Consider the following 15,670-nt stretch of genomic DNA (forward strand, 5'->3'; position numbering starts at 1 on the left):
ACTTGATCAACAGCCATACAGGTCACACTGAGGGTGGCCGTATAAACAACTTTAACACTGTTACAAATATGTGCCACACTGTGAACCCACACCAAACAAGAATGACAAACACATTTCGGGAGAACATCCGCACTGTAACACAACATAACAAATACCCAGAACCCCTTGCAGCACTAACTCTTTCGGGACGCTACAATATACACCCCCCCATCCCAACCTCCTCATGCTCTCTTAGGGAGAGCATGTCCCAAATTCCAAGCTGCTGTTTTGAGGCATGTTAAAAAAAAGAATGCACTTTGTGACTTCAATAATAAATATGGCAGTGCCATGTTGGCATTTTTTTCCATAACTTGATTTATTTTGGAAAACCTTGTTACATTGTTTAATGCATCCAGCGGGGCATCTCAACAAAATTAGGCATAATAATGTGTTAATTCCACGACTGTATATATCGGTATCGGTAATTAAGAGTTGGACAATATCGGGATATCGGCAAAAAAGCCATTATCGGACATCTCTAACTGGGGGGATGTTTTTACTATTCAGAATAGATGGAAAGCTGAATGCAGCAATGTACAGAGATATCATGGATGAAAACCAATGCTTCCCATCCAACCTGATGGAGCTTGTGAAGTGCTGCAAAGAAGTACGGGCGAAACGGCCCAAAGATAGGAGTGCCAAGCTAGTGGCATCATATTCAAAAATATTTGAGGCTATAATTGCTGTTAAAGGTGCAAAAAAAGTACACATGATTTTTGAGTTTTATTTTTAATAAATTTGCAAACATTTCTACATTTCTGTTTTTTCCTGTGAAAATGGGATGCTGAGTGTACTTTATTGAGAAATAAAACAAAGAGTGAAACATTTTATGGAGTCTGCATACTTTCCGTACCCACTTCATAATAATTGTATAAATCATAACACTTAAAGCAAACCACACAGCTAAGATGTGGATGTTGTTTTTCAGATAACTTGGCGATTGGATTGGATTCAGCATTTTTAATGAACAAAATGTACTAAAGTGATCTCCACATTCTTCGTTGTTTATGTATGCGAACCTCATTGGAAAAAGTTTGGACCCTCCACCCCTGGTACATTCTCACTTACCTCCTTTGTATTCATTGATGGCCTCTGATAAAGCATCGATGGATTCAATGTCCAGATTGTTGGTGGGTTCATCCTGTCAGATTAGACGGGAGTAGAAATGTACATAACTTAAAAAGCATATTTACAAGGTAAAATTTTATGTAATGTATCTCACAAATGCCACATTTCAGCAACCATTTTTATTGCATCCACTCAAGCAACAATACAATAGAAATACAACTTGGAGAGACTTTAAAATAGTCAAGTGTACAGCTTGTATAGAAATATACATTTACTATCCACTAAAAACAACAACACTATTATCCAATTGCATAATTGTACATGATACATTTTCATACAATTGTAACTCGGCCAGGGCAATATGGATGAAAACTCAATCATAATATAACTTTTTTACATTTGTTGATATCAATAATTATTGCTATTTTTTGAGACTTATGGAAAAAATGTACCAGGAGAAAATATATTAAATTTTAACATTTTTATTTTAAAGCTAACCTTTCTCTGATTATAATCCCCTCAGCTGTCAAGGCAGAATGGAAAGGAAATGTCAACACAACCATGGAAAACAATCAATGTAAACACAATTCTAAGATCATACTAAAGACTTAACAATAACCTTTAAGTTGCAAAAAAAAAGGAATATGTAAGAAATGCCTAAAAGTGTAACAAAATAGCGCAAAGTGTCAAAATGTAAACAGAAACCTGAGAAAAAACATTTTTGCAGGTTGACTGCCAGAAATTTGCCTTTTCTGTGTAACATTTTATTTGGTTTGTTATTCTTATTTATTGAATGCATTTATGTTATGCAGTAATTACTTAAATATTATTCGACCAAATTATTTTAAATTGGCAAATTTGTTACATTTTGTTAATTTTATTTATACAGTACTGCACTTTAGTTTCTACCTGTTGTATTCGTAAATCCGAATAGGGAACGGGCAAATATTGAAAAGGAAAAATGAGCGTTGCGAAGGACTATGGTCCGTTTGAAAAAAATCCTAAAGACTGCCATACTATATATATATATATATATATATATATATATATATATATATATATATATATATACACACATATATACTGTATATACATATATATATATTGTATACATATTTATACATATATATATATTGTATACATATATATACATATATATTGTATACATATATATATATATATTGTACACACATATATATATATATATAGTATACATATATATACATAGTATACATATACATATATATATATATATATATATATATATACATAGTATACATATACATATATATATATATATATATATATATATATATATATATATATATACATACATACACATACTGTATATCTATCTATCCATCATGATTAATATCAATATCATTTTATCGGCCCAGCCCTACTTATAACGGATGCTGAAGGAAAGAGAAATAAGGTAGGAGAAAAGGTGAATAAAAAAAGCCAAAAAGCAAATTTTTTGAAAACTACATTTCAACTTTCTTCTGTTACTTCTTTGTTTTTAGTCACCAACAATACACATTATTTTCATATGGGGGGCCCGCAGTAGCAGTGACTGCCATGTTTTCAAAAGTCATTACTAGATTTGTCACAAGTTCCTTTTTTTAAACATAAGAGACATCTGATTACTCACTAAATGTAGCGATAAAGTCGCTAAGTTGGCCACACTGATCCCTTCTGCTGTCTTCTTATGCTCTGGCAAAGGGTTAGCCACAGTTCAAAGCATAATACCATCTACTGTACAGAGTTGTAACAACAAGCTACATTCACAGACTGCCCCATTATAATGTGTTTATTTCAAATGTACTTGTGGTGGCCCGCCACAAATTAATGAATGTATAGGAAACCCCGGTGAGATTCACTAAAATAGTTGCTGAAATGTGACTAATGTACGTGCTAAAAGTATGATATATGACACACAGTAATATGTCATACAACATTATTGACATATTACTGTATGTCAATAATGTTATATGTTAAATATCATGTTTACTCTATCTTACCAGAATCAGTACGTCTGGCTGGCGGCAGGAAAGTTCAGCAAACACCACTCTAGCTTTCTGACCACCTATTGGAAGACAGGACGTACATATATTATAACATTGTATAATCAATCAATTCTTTATTATCGTATGTAGAACATAAGTTTGGTTGCACGTTCCCACCGGAGAGTTTGGAGATCTGAATGGTGTGTGCGTGGCTCTCCAGACCAAAGCGTCCCAGACACTTCCTGCTATCCTGGTAGGGAAGGTTAAAGTTTCTCATCAGGTACTCAGTGGGATTCTCCTCCATGTTCAACTGATCTGCATACTGCTGGTTGAAGAAGCCCACTTTCTGCAGGAAAAAAAGACCACAGTGGAAAATGACAGCTTTACTCAATGTATTTTGCGGGATATGTCTTTCCTTGTCCACAAACAGGGTATTGTAGGATTACATGGTTATCACAAGATTGAATTGTTGTGCATTATTATCAGTAGTAGTGTTGCTGCTGTGTGTTAAGTGTGCTGTGTAATACTGCCTCTTCATACATGATATCAAGTTTATTTGGAGTGTGATGGTGGTTTTTCCAAAAGTTAACTTTCTGTGCTTCAAAAGTAGTGTACCACATTACATAAAACATATAGGTAACGGTGTTGTAACAAATATACATTTTATTACATTACTCGTTATTAGAAAAAGTAACCCCGTTACTATGTAAGAGCGTAATTCCTACCACTGCTCATCGACCAGCATTTTTGCCATTAAACAGCTTAAATCTAAATATTGCTTAGTCAAGTACCCTAACACAGGGGTTCTTAACCTTTCCACTACAGAGGGGCCCAGGGCCCACTCAAATATTTACACTAAAATAAGTGAATCGTATTCAGTAATTATATCCAAACGACTTATAGTTCAACAGAATAAACCTTGACAAAAGATATAAAAAAACATGTTACATTACAAAGATTATTACAAAGGCTTAGGTCAGGCTGATTACAAAAATAAATACTAATCAAATATACTGCATAAGAAGGGACTCATAAAAACTGTTGAAAAACGTACATACAACTATGCAATACTAAAATAAATGCATTCTAATTTAATAATAATATAAACGTTTCTTAATCGAACTGTCAATAAAACAAGTGCAAATGTAAATACAGCTTTACCATTTTAGTCATAGTTGTTGCACTTTAGAAAGTTCTCAATTACTTTAGCTCCAGACTTTTTCTGTTTGTGGGATATTTTCATTACTGTGGTGGAAAAGTGTATTACAACAACAACAACATACGGACCACAGCTGAGAAACACCCGATATTCTTTGGCGGCTTTTTGGGGGCGCTCGCGGCCCAACAATGGGCCCTATGGTTAAAAGGGAACTGCATTTTTTTGGAATTTTGCCTATCGCTCAAATTGCGTTCAAATATGTAACAATCGGTGGCTAAAAATGCAGCTCATGGGAGCAATCCATTCAATTTCTGAATCACTTTAAAAATGCATCCAAAAACCGCCAACAATAGAAAGAACGAACACTGAGAAACTGTTTTGCTAGCGTAATAACTAGGGATGTCCGATAATGGCTTTTTGCCGATATCCGATATTGTCCAACTCTTTAATTACCGATACAAACCGATACCGATATCAACCGATATATACAGTCGTGGAATTAACACATTATTATGCCTAATTTGGACAACCAGGTATGGTGAAGATAAGGTACTTTTTAAAAAAAATTAATAAAATAAGATAAATCAATTAAAAACATTTTCTTGAATAAAAAAGAAAGTAAAACAATATAAAAACAGTTACATAGAAACTAGTAATTAATGAAAATTAGTAAAATTAATTGTTAAAGGTTAGTACTATTAGTGGACCAGCAGCACGCACAATCATGTGTGCTTACGGACTGTATCCCTTGCAGACTGTATTGATCTATATTGATATATAATGTAGGAACCAGAATATTAATAACAGAAAGAAACAACCCTTTTGTGTGAATGAGTGTGAATGGGGAGGTAGGTTTTTTGGGATGGCGCACTAATTGTAAGTGTATCTTGTGTTTTTTATGTTGATTTAATAAAAAATAAATAAAATAAAAAACCGATACCGATAATAAAAAAACCGATACCGATAATTTCCGATATTACATTTTAACGCATTTATCGGCCGATAATATCGGCAGGCCGATATTATCGGACATCTCTAGTACCGTAATAACGTATCGCCTTGCGACTGCATTAGCTGTAAGCCAGCTTCTGCATCAGCAGCTGCATGGTTTTTAAGTTAGTAATGCGACAGGACACTAATCTGTATTGATTGAGAAACATGAATGATCATATTACAGTATCTGTACAGTATTAGCCCACATCCCATGTTTTGTTTGTGCACAGCTCAACAGTGTATGTAGTTGTAATAATACGCATGATGTGCTGCAATTATCATTATCAATATTATAGTGACTCACTCGATGGATAGTTTGTTTGGTTAAGCTGGCTGGGACGTTGATTTCCGGTTAATTTTGGGTAAGCATGACATTTATTTCAACATAGCTTGGCTCTAAGTTCCACATTTGCAGACTGTCTTGGCTTCTGTCTGCTCCAAAATTTCACCCTCCGGTTCGTGCTCGCCTGTATAACCAGTAGTTTATCCTCCGTATATTCAGCTTAAAAAAGATAAGGTTGTGAATCCTCATTTGTTCAAAAACAGTAGTCTTCTTTGTCTATTACCGAGTCTGCCATGATTACGACACGTTTGTTTTCAGAAGTAGGAGCACACATTTGTTGCCAGAAGTCGGAAGTGCGCTGCTATGGAAACGGAAATAAATGCGCCGAAGAAAGACGTTCCGATACAGCTAAAAATTAGTAAATACTATGGGTGTAACGGTACACAAAAATTTCAGTTCGGTATGTACCTCGGTTTAGAGGTCACGGTTCAGTTCATTTTCGGTACAGTAAGAAAACAACAAAATATACATTTTTTTGGTTATTTATTTACCACATTTGTAAACAATGGCTTTATCCTTTTAACATTGGGAACACTTTAATAATTCTGCCCACGTTAATCAACATTAAACTGCCTCAAGTTGTTGCTCAGATTAAATAAAATGACAAAACGTTTCTTCTACATATAAAAAGTGCAACATTAAACAGTTTCAAGTCAACTCATCATGCTTAATTTATTACAGCATTTGGGAAGCCTGTAGTTGATTGTTATTATGTAAATGTTATATTTTTATCAACATGGGGATAGCGTGGTGAAGTTGGTAGAGTGGCCGTGGCAGCAATCGGAGGGTTGCTGGTTACTGGGGTTCAATCCCCACCTTCTACCATCCTAGTCACGTCCGTTGTGTCCTTGGGCAAGACACTTCACCCCTTGCTCCTGATGGCTACTGGTTAGCGCCTTGCATGGCAGCTCCCGCCATCAGTGTGTGAATGTGTGTGTGAATGTGGAAATACTGTCAAAAGCGCTTTGAGTACCTTGAAGGTAGAAAAGCGCTATACAAGTATAACCCATTTATCATTATATTTATTATGTGATAGCAGGGACCCTGCCATTCAAAACTAGGCTGCTGCATTACTAATGATTAATGTAACTCTAGCTGAAAAAATGGTACAATAGCAATAGGAGAGACTATTCATCCCTGAACACCATGGAGTTCATGCAGGCTTAATGATGCAGTCACATTATTACCATATTTTTCGGAGTATAAGTCGCACCGGAGTATAAGTCGCACCTGCCAAAAATGCATAATAAAGAAGGAAAAAAACATATATAAGTCGCCAAACTATGAAAAAAACTGCGACTTATAGTCCGAGAAATACGGTATATCAACTATCAGAGACAGAAACTCTTCATTTAACATAATGTCCTGCTTCAACACAGCTCAATCAACACAGAAAAAGGTAAAGTGAAATGACAGACAGACAGGGCTTTGCTGTCCGCAACACACACACACACACACACACACACACACACACACTCACACACACACACACACACACACACACACACACACACACACACACACACACACACACACACACACACACACACACACACACACGCACACGCACACGCACACGCACACGCACACGCACACACGCAGCAAAATTAGCTAACGTTACGCTAAAAGCAAATTAGCCTTCACCTCAAGCCAGGACTGCGAGCAAGCTGAGCTGCCGTTTAGGTTTTTAGAACGTCAACGGGCTCATAGTGATGTTACTACCGTATTTTTCGGAGTATAAGTTGCACCGGAGTATAAGTCGCACCTGCCGAAAATGCATAATAAAGAAGGAAAAAAACATATTTAAGTCGCTCTGGAGCCCGGCCAAACTATGAAAAAAAACTGCGACATATAGTCCGAAAAATACGGTAGTAGTTGACTGGGAGGTGTTTATTATCATTTGGGGAGAGTCCGCTGCCTGATGCTTACCTGCTAAACGCTAAGCACTGACTACACGCGCTCTGAATACGCACTGCTGATTGGCTGTTACCGCTCTGTTTGTAACCAATCAGATGGTTGTGTGGGTGGGACAATGCTGGGTGCTGTGTAGAGTACTGACAAAGACAGAGGCAGAAGGAAGCGGAGGTGGCTAGTTAATATGTTCGTGTGGAAACTCGTTTGGTACACCTCTGAACCGAACCGAAACCCCTGTACCGAAACGGTTCAATATGAATACATGTATCGTTACACCCCTACTAAATACAGAAAATATTGTACATATTACATATTGTTATTAACGTGTCTGTTACTACACTATAAATATACTTGCAGTGTGTGTATACAAAACATTGATGGAGGGTTTTGAAGTTTTTTAGAGGACTTAGAAGGCTACAACAATGATTCCCATTAGCCTCATCTTGCAAGTGTTTGTCAAATTTAGAATCCTAAAAAACACGACTTGAGTGTTCTTGTCTCTCATTATAATTGGGAACGATAGGCAACATTCTAAATAAAGTGCGGTTAATAAGTAGGTTACAGCATATTACCGGTAATTGATCACACATTTTTAAATCTTTATCAGTGTTTCTCCTACGATAAATATTAGATTGTAAATTAAATTTGATCTATCTATAACTATGTATACATCTATCTATAACTATTAATACATATATCTATATATGCACAACATTGTAATTTTAAATGTATGTTTTTATCTACCTACCAATATAGCTGTCTATCTGGAGCATCTAGATATTGTCAATAGCTATATCTTATTTGTATATATACAGTAATTAATACCTTTTACACAAGCATTTTCTTTACAGCTAAAATAATAAATTATTAATAATTCCATCCATCCATCCATTTTCTACCGCTTATTCCCTTTGGGGTCGCGGGGGGCGCTGGACAAGTCGCCACCTCATCGCAGGGCCAACACAGATAGACAGACAACATTCACACTCACATCCACACACTAGGGCCAATTTAGTGTTGCCAATCAACTTATCCCCAGGTGCATGTCTTTGGAGGTGGGAGGAAGCCGGAGTACCCGGAGGGAACCCACGCAGTCACGGGGAGAACATGCAAACTCCACACAGAAAGAACCCGAGCCCGGGATTGAACCCAAGACTACTCAGGACCTTCGTATTGTGAGGCATATGCACTAACCCCTCTGCCACCGTGAAGCCCTATTAATAATTCATTTTATATAATTTTTTTTAAAATCTAAGTGCCAGGTCACAACAGAAGTACCGTAATTAAAAGATATTTTTTAACATTAATGCTGCCACAACGATAACTCTTGCTGACCTACTGCCTTCGGTAATGGCACCATTCCCAAATTATGTCGGCTCTATTGATAACCTAACTAACAACTTTGACAATGCCTTGCGCAAAACCATTGATAGTATAGCACCGCTAAAACAAAAAAGGGCCCCTAAAAGGCGCACCCCATGGTTTACAGAAGAAACCAGAGCTCATAAATTATCATGTAGAAAGTTGGAACGCAAATGGCGCGCGACCAAGCTTGAGGTTTTTCTATCAAGCATGGAGTGATAGTTTAATATTGTATAAACGCATACTTACCTTAGCTAAAGCTAAATATTACTCAAATCTCATCCGCCTCAACAAAAACGACCCTAAATTTTTGTTTAGTACAGTAGCATCGCTAACCCAACAAGGGACTCCTCCCAATAGCTCCACCCACTCGGCAGATGACTTTATGAATTTCTTTAATAAGAAAATTGAACTCATTAGAAAGGAGATTAAAGACAACGCATCCCAGCTACAACTGGGTTCTGTTAACACAGATACAACTGTATCTACGACGGATACTGCAATACAAAATAGTCTCTCTCTTTTTGATGAAATAACATTAGAGGAACTATTACGGCGTGTAAGTGGGATAAAACAAACAACATGTTTACTTGACCCACTTCCTGGGAAACTTATCAAGGAGCTTTTTGTATTATTAGGTGGCCATGGATGAAGTGCTGGCTGTCCAGAGTCGGGACCCGGGGTGGATCGCTCGCCTGTGCATCGGCTGGGAACATCTCTGCGCTGCTGACCCGTCTCCGCTCGGGATGGTGTCCTGCTGGCCCCACTATGGACTGGACTCTTACTATTATGTTGGATCCACTATGGACTGGACTCTCACAATATTATGTCAGACCCACTCGACATCCATTGCATTCGGTCTCCCCTAGAGGGGGGGGGGGGTTACCCACATATGCGGTCCTCTCCAAGGTTTCTCATAGTCATTCACATCGACGTCCCACTGGGGTGAGTTTTTCCTTGCCCTTAGTGGGCTTTGTACCGAGGATGTCGTTGTGACTTGTGCAGCCCTTTGAGACACTTGTGATTTAGGGCTATATAAATAAACATTGATTGATGTAGAACAGGTCTATACAACATTGTTCTTTGATTACATTATCTACAGTGAATAATATTTTCTTATTTACACAACAGCATCTTAGCACATGCACCTGTACACGTGTTTCTATTGATTATCAGCCTATTAAATGCACGTGCAAACCAAATGTAAGTGCAAAGTAATTACATTACAAAGACAGGTGTGTGCAAATGCTGTTCCGAATAAATTGGTGTAAGATTGAACAAAAATTGGTCTTTGCTTACCAAACGGTGATTCTTCCTCATCTCACCTCTAGTCTGAAAATAAAAAAATAAAAAAAAATCACTTAAGGTGGGAATGTACACATGACATAATTCAACTTGTCAAATCGGACATACGTACAGGAGTTAGTTTGCCAGTAAGCAGTAACAGTAGAGTACTCTTCCCAACACCATTTGGTCCGACTATACAAACTGGAGGAAAAAGAAATGGAGACAGTGATCAGTGGATGCAACATAGGGGGGAAAGTTTTAATGATGCAAGAACAGTGATGCTGTGATTGGGTTGTACTGGCCCTGATCATGAATATGATCACAACATGCTGAAGTCTGTTATTCACATTATTGGTCTTTGCATGAACACATTGACTATATTGACTTTCATTCTGATAAGAATATGAAACATTCTTGTGTGTTCATAAAATATACAAAAACTACAAAAGGACATTAGGCAGTTGTTGACGTGTATACATGTCCACGTTAATGTGACTCCAATCAGAAAACTCTGCATATTCAAATTGTGCTTACTTACCGTACATATAAACAAATGCACACGTAGGGATCGCCTTCACACGTACACAACTTAGATGATACAACGGTACAGATAGCTAGAGGGTGTGGTCTGAAATGTAAATTCATTCATCATTTGCATCTATGTGTAATAAATGTTATTTTATCAATGGCGGCCCACTACGGAAACATTTGAATCGCCACAATTACCCATTATCTCACTTTTAAACACAATAGACAAACTGTCTGATAGCAGCCTGTCATTCCAACTTTGTACAGTAGATGGCATTGTAACTCTCCTCCCGAGTGCACAGGAATCAGTTTAGACAATTAGTATTTGAGATTAGTAAAATGGTGAATGTGAATGTGACTGAGAGAGACAAGCGGTAGAAAATGGATGGATGGAAAACAGCTGCAGAATGCAGCGATAGTCATTAGTGACGTGCCTACATAGCGGCCATCTTCACTTTCCCATTTAAGGCGGTGGAAGAGAACGAGTTAAATGATAAATGATAAATGGGTTGTACTTGTATAGCGCTTTTCTACCTTCAAGGTACTCAAAGCGCTTTGACACTACTTCCACATTTACCCATTCACACACACATTCACACACACTGATGGAGGGAGCTGCCATGCAAGGCGCTAACCAGCACCCATCAGGAGCAAGGGTGAAGTGTCTTGCTCAGGACACAATGGACATGACGAGGTTGGTACTAGGTGGGGATTGAACCAGGGACCCTCGGGTCGCGCACGGCCACTCTTCCACTGCTTAAAAATAAATCATAATGTGCTTAATTCTAAACTAATTTTCCTTCGCTTTACTTTACTGTCAATGTCAAATCATGTGCTATTAATACATTGCTAGTGTCCTTGTTTCAACCATACGGCTTGTTTTGCTTTGTCTTCGTATCCGTCGCTTAGCTTAGCTGCAACAGTGCACTGGCGTATGTAGTTATATCTGATTATAATGCCCTGCTTGTGGCCAAGGGGAAACACCATTGCACTTTTTCACTTTCTCTTTATTAACTAGCGCAGTAAACAGCCGCTGTGTGCCAGTCACTCTACATAGGAGACGCTGAGCTAACACGGCTAACTCCACCATTAAACACTAAAGTCACACGTCAACAGGCACCATTCTTTAAAAGGCAACACCACTTATCGGACACTTTCGGTGGCTTAAACATGATAGCAGTATCACTCATGGTCAATTATGCGAATTAAGTGATGACTGTTATCCTCAGATGAAAGGTAATAGGTTAGGCCAGTGATTCTCAAACTGTGGTACGTGTATCACTAGAAGTACCCCAAAGAATCACTTGATTAAAGTAGTGTTTTATTTTCCTATTTTCTAACACAGTGTTACTATTCAAACTGTGTGAAATGTTACAGTGGCCAGAAATATTAAATATACATGTTAAATAAAACCTCTGCCTTCTTTTAAATAAATACTTAGGCCTACTAAGCTACTGTATTCTTATGTTGGTCATTATGGTGGTACTTGGAGAGCCAGGTTTTTTCAGAGGTGGCACTTAGTGAAAACAGTTTGAGGACCACTGGGTTATGCTGTTCAGGAACAACACAGGCACACACCTGCTTTAAACTGGAAAGTGCTGGAACACTAGTATCCACAGTGAACCCATTGTTGCCCCTGGCTGCTAAACACCACTGTTTCAACATTCTTGTTTGCAGTGTTATCAGTCCACACTGCAAAAAGAATGGTTCAAATACAAAAGGCCCAACAACTACACAACATTCATGCACATGATGTGTGCATGAAAACTTTAGACACTAACTGACCAGACACATTGGTGAACAGATAGAAAGACAGATAAACAGTGTCTGCTTCTGTCAAACTTCTGCAAACTTACTTCTTGATTCCATGTCAATTCCAAAGTCTACATTCTTGAAAAGATGCTTCTGACTGTCGTAGCTGAAATCAACACCTGGAATAAACACAAACAAAGTAAATGTAGACTTTTGATCATTTGCATGTCTGTGCATTAAGCCAAGTCTAGTACAAGGTCTCCCAAGCTTAAGGTTTGGACCCAAAAGGGTACTTTTTGTTAGGTCACCTATTTTGCTTTTAATTATCAGTTTATTGTTTATCCTTATGTTAAGACACTCAGTCCATATTTTAATAAATTAGAAATCCTACCAAGCAAGAAAGCATTCTGACCCCATTTGCACACAATTTAGTCCTTATAACAAGATTGTTAAAAAAGAGACCAATTCATACCAATCGTTCCCAATATTCTCTTTGGGGTGGGTTGTCACATAAATGTATACATAATTATATGTGTGCTCAAAGACTCGGCACGGACTGCCCGCAGTCATCAGATCTTCCATTGCCGCGTTGTAGTTTCCTGTGAAATTTCACTTGTGCTTGTTGTTTACATTTTCATGTCACAGCGCCCTACACTGACTATGTGGAAGTGGCGCTTCTCTGCCTGCCTGCTTATCAAAGTAGAAAATCAATCGTATGTACGGCCATTATATACAAAGGACGGTTGTTGTCAGAGTACTCGATACCGGCTCAAGTGTTGTGGTGGTATGTCGTAAAACATTTCATGTACACATTGGCCTGATTTAGATTGTATGATATCTTGCATTGTGCCTAAAATGCATATTGGTGCCACATTCAATGCGTGTCGAGAAAAATACATGCTAAGTAGGGGTGGGCGATATGGCTTAAAATCTATATTGTAATAGATATTGCAACCTCCAGCAATAACGATATATATATATATATATATATATATATATATATATATATATATATACACACACACACGTATATATATATACATATATATATATATATATATATACATATATATATATATATATATATATATATATACATATATATATATATATATATATATATACATATACATATACATATACATATATATATACATATATATATATATACATATATATATACATATATATATATATACATATATATATATATATATATATATAATATCTGCTTACTTTCTGTTGTCACATGGTTGTATTAACACTTTTGTTAAAAAGTAATGAGCACTTATTTATCTTTTGTTTGAATACTTAACATTGGTTCTAAGCGATACTACAAATGTGGGTATGGATCCAATACCAAGCAGTGACAGAGACAGTATTGGTTATACCAATGCTGATATTGACACTTGAAATTTTCAAGATCATTTAAGGCTTAAACTTTTGAACACAATCATACTCACAAAAAAACCACAGGATGATGGTGTAACAATATCAAATAAATATATAAATTATTTCCTACAACTGGCTCTGATTGGCAGCACGGTGGTACAGGGGTGCTATATATGTGTGTATATATATATATATATATATATATATATATATATACACACACACACATTGTCTTTATAATCCGTTTTGTCATTAACATTGATGTTCATCAACATTTAACATTGTCACGTTATCGATGGGAAAATTCATTTTTAGACAATATAATTTGCCTGAGCGGCTAGGAGACACCAAGAGTAACAAGCGGTAGAAAATGGATTAGAAAGGAAAGATAAAAAATTAAAAATAAATTAAAAATTAACTTGGGCCGGATTTTGGATGCTGGGGCCGTAGTTTGGGGACCCCTGGTATAGCATATTCTATGTGTTATAATTATTTTAATGACTCTTACCATAATATGTTACGTTAACATACCAGGCACATACCAGTTGGTTATTTATGCGTCATATAACGTACACTTATTCAGCCTGTTGTTCACTATTCTTTATTTATTTTAAATTGCCTTTCAAATGTCTATTCTTGGTGTTTGGTTTTATCAAATAAATTTCCTCTAAAATGCGACTTATACTCCAGTGCGACTTATGTTTTTTTCCCTTCTTTATTTTGCATTTTCGGCCGGTGCGACTTATACTCTGGAGCGACTTATACTCCGAAAAATACGGTATTAAATGCATTTAAAGTCTTTATAAGCCCTCCACACAGCTTTCACGCATACTTAGAACACTTCAAGTGATCTTAAAACACTTAATACACACAAAAACTTAAGTCATTTGAACATGAAAATTTAAATGGGTATTCAAATGTCAATTTGTTTTTACAACAATTAACTGTACTCAATTGAACTTTAAAACCTGCAATGCACTGAAACATAGTAAGTGAATCGAGGGGAACTCTGCATATCATTTTCAGAATCAGAATCAGAAATACTTTAATAATCCCTGAGGGGAAATTTTGAGGCCGTATCGCCCACCTATACTACTTGCTTGCTGTTTAATTTAAATCCAAATGCAACTAACTGTCTTTTTAATTGTATACCTCCAAAGACATGCACCTGGGGATAGGTTGACTGCCAACACTAAATTGGCCGTAGTGTGTGAATGTGAGTGTGAATGTTGTCTGTCTATCTTTGTTGGCGACTTGTCCAGGGTGTACACCGCCTTCCACCCGAATGCAGCTGAGATAGGCTCCAACCCCCCGCGACCCCGAACGGGACAAGCGGTAGAAAATGGATGGACGGATGGATAAAATTTGGAAAAAAAGGGCATAACATAATCACACCACGTTGCGATCATATGTACTTTTACATAACATCTAAATTGAATGTAATGGAAAAAATGAAAAGATGGAAAAAAAATTAAGAATGCAGGGTGGTTTTATTTAATATTGTTTAGCTTTTGTTTACTTAATTACATGCTAAAAGCAATTCAATATTAGTCATCATAAGCTACATAGTTTAATATATTTAACTCAGCTTTGTGTTTGAGCTAACTGTTCTGATGGCAGCGCTGAATTTGGTCTTTAAAAAATTCTGTGGACCAATAAAACATGAGCTTGGAGCCACTAAAGGCCTCCAAACCGCACTTTAGACTCACATGGGGTCTCATGTAACAAGCGTGGATTTAAAATAAATAGACGTACGCTCAAATCCAGAAAACATCGTAAGCGAGTAAAAATTCAGATGTGCTAACTTGTTCGCTGGCACAAATCCAA

At 36.9% G+C, this 15,670-nt stretch overlaps 1 protein-coding gene across 1 annotated transcript in view; it reads right to left on the minus strand.

Annotated features, from left to right (window-relative positions):
* Positions 1-15,670, minus strand: part of abcf1 (ATP-binding cassette, sub-family F (GCN20), member 1) — a 78,202-nt gene that overhangs the window by 1,035 nt on the left and 61,497 nt on the right. Inside the window, exons 20-25 of the mRNA XM_061966792.1 lie at positions 12,556-12,630; positions 10,302-10,372; positions 10,184-10,216; positions 3,291-3,459; positions 3,129-3,193; positions 1,108-1,180 (exon numbers count right to left, since the gene is read on the minus strand). Coding sequence (XP_061822776.1) covers positions 1,108-1,180; positions 3,129-3,193; positions 3,291-3,459; positions 10,184-10,216; positions 10,302-10,372; positions 12,556-12,630 — 486 coding nt within the window. The remainder of the gene's footprint in view (positions 1-1,107; positions 1,181-3,128; positions 3,194-3,290; positions 3,460-10,183; positions 10,217-10,301; positions 10,373-12,555; positions 12,631-15,670) is intronic.

Source organism: Nerophis lumbriciformis, linkage group LG11, assembly GCF_033978685.3.
Source record: "Nerophis lumbriciformis linkage group LG11, RoL_Nlum_v2.1, whole genome shotgun sequence".
Classification (NCBI taxonomy): domain Eukaryota; kingdom Metazoa; phylum Chordata; class Actinopteri; order Syngnathiformes; family Syngnathidae; genus Nerophis; species Nerophis lumbriciformis.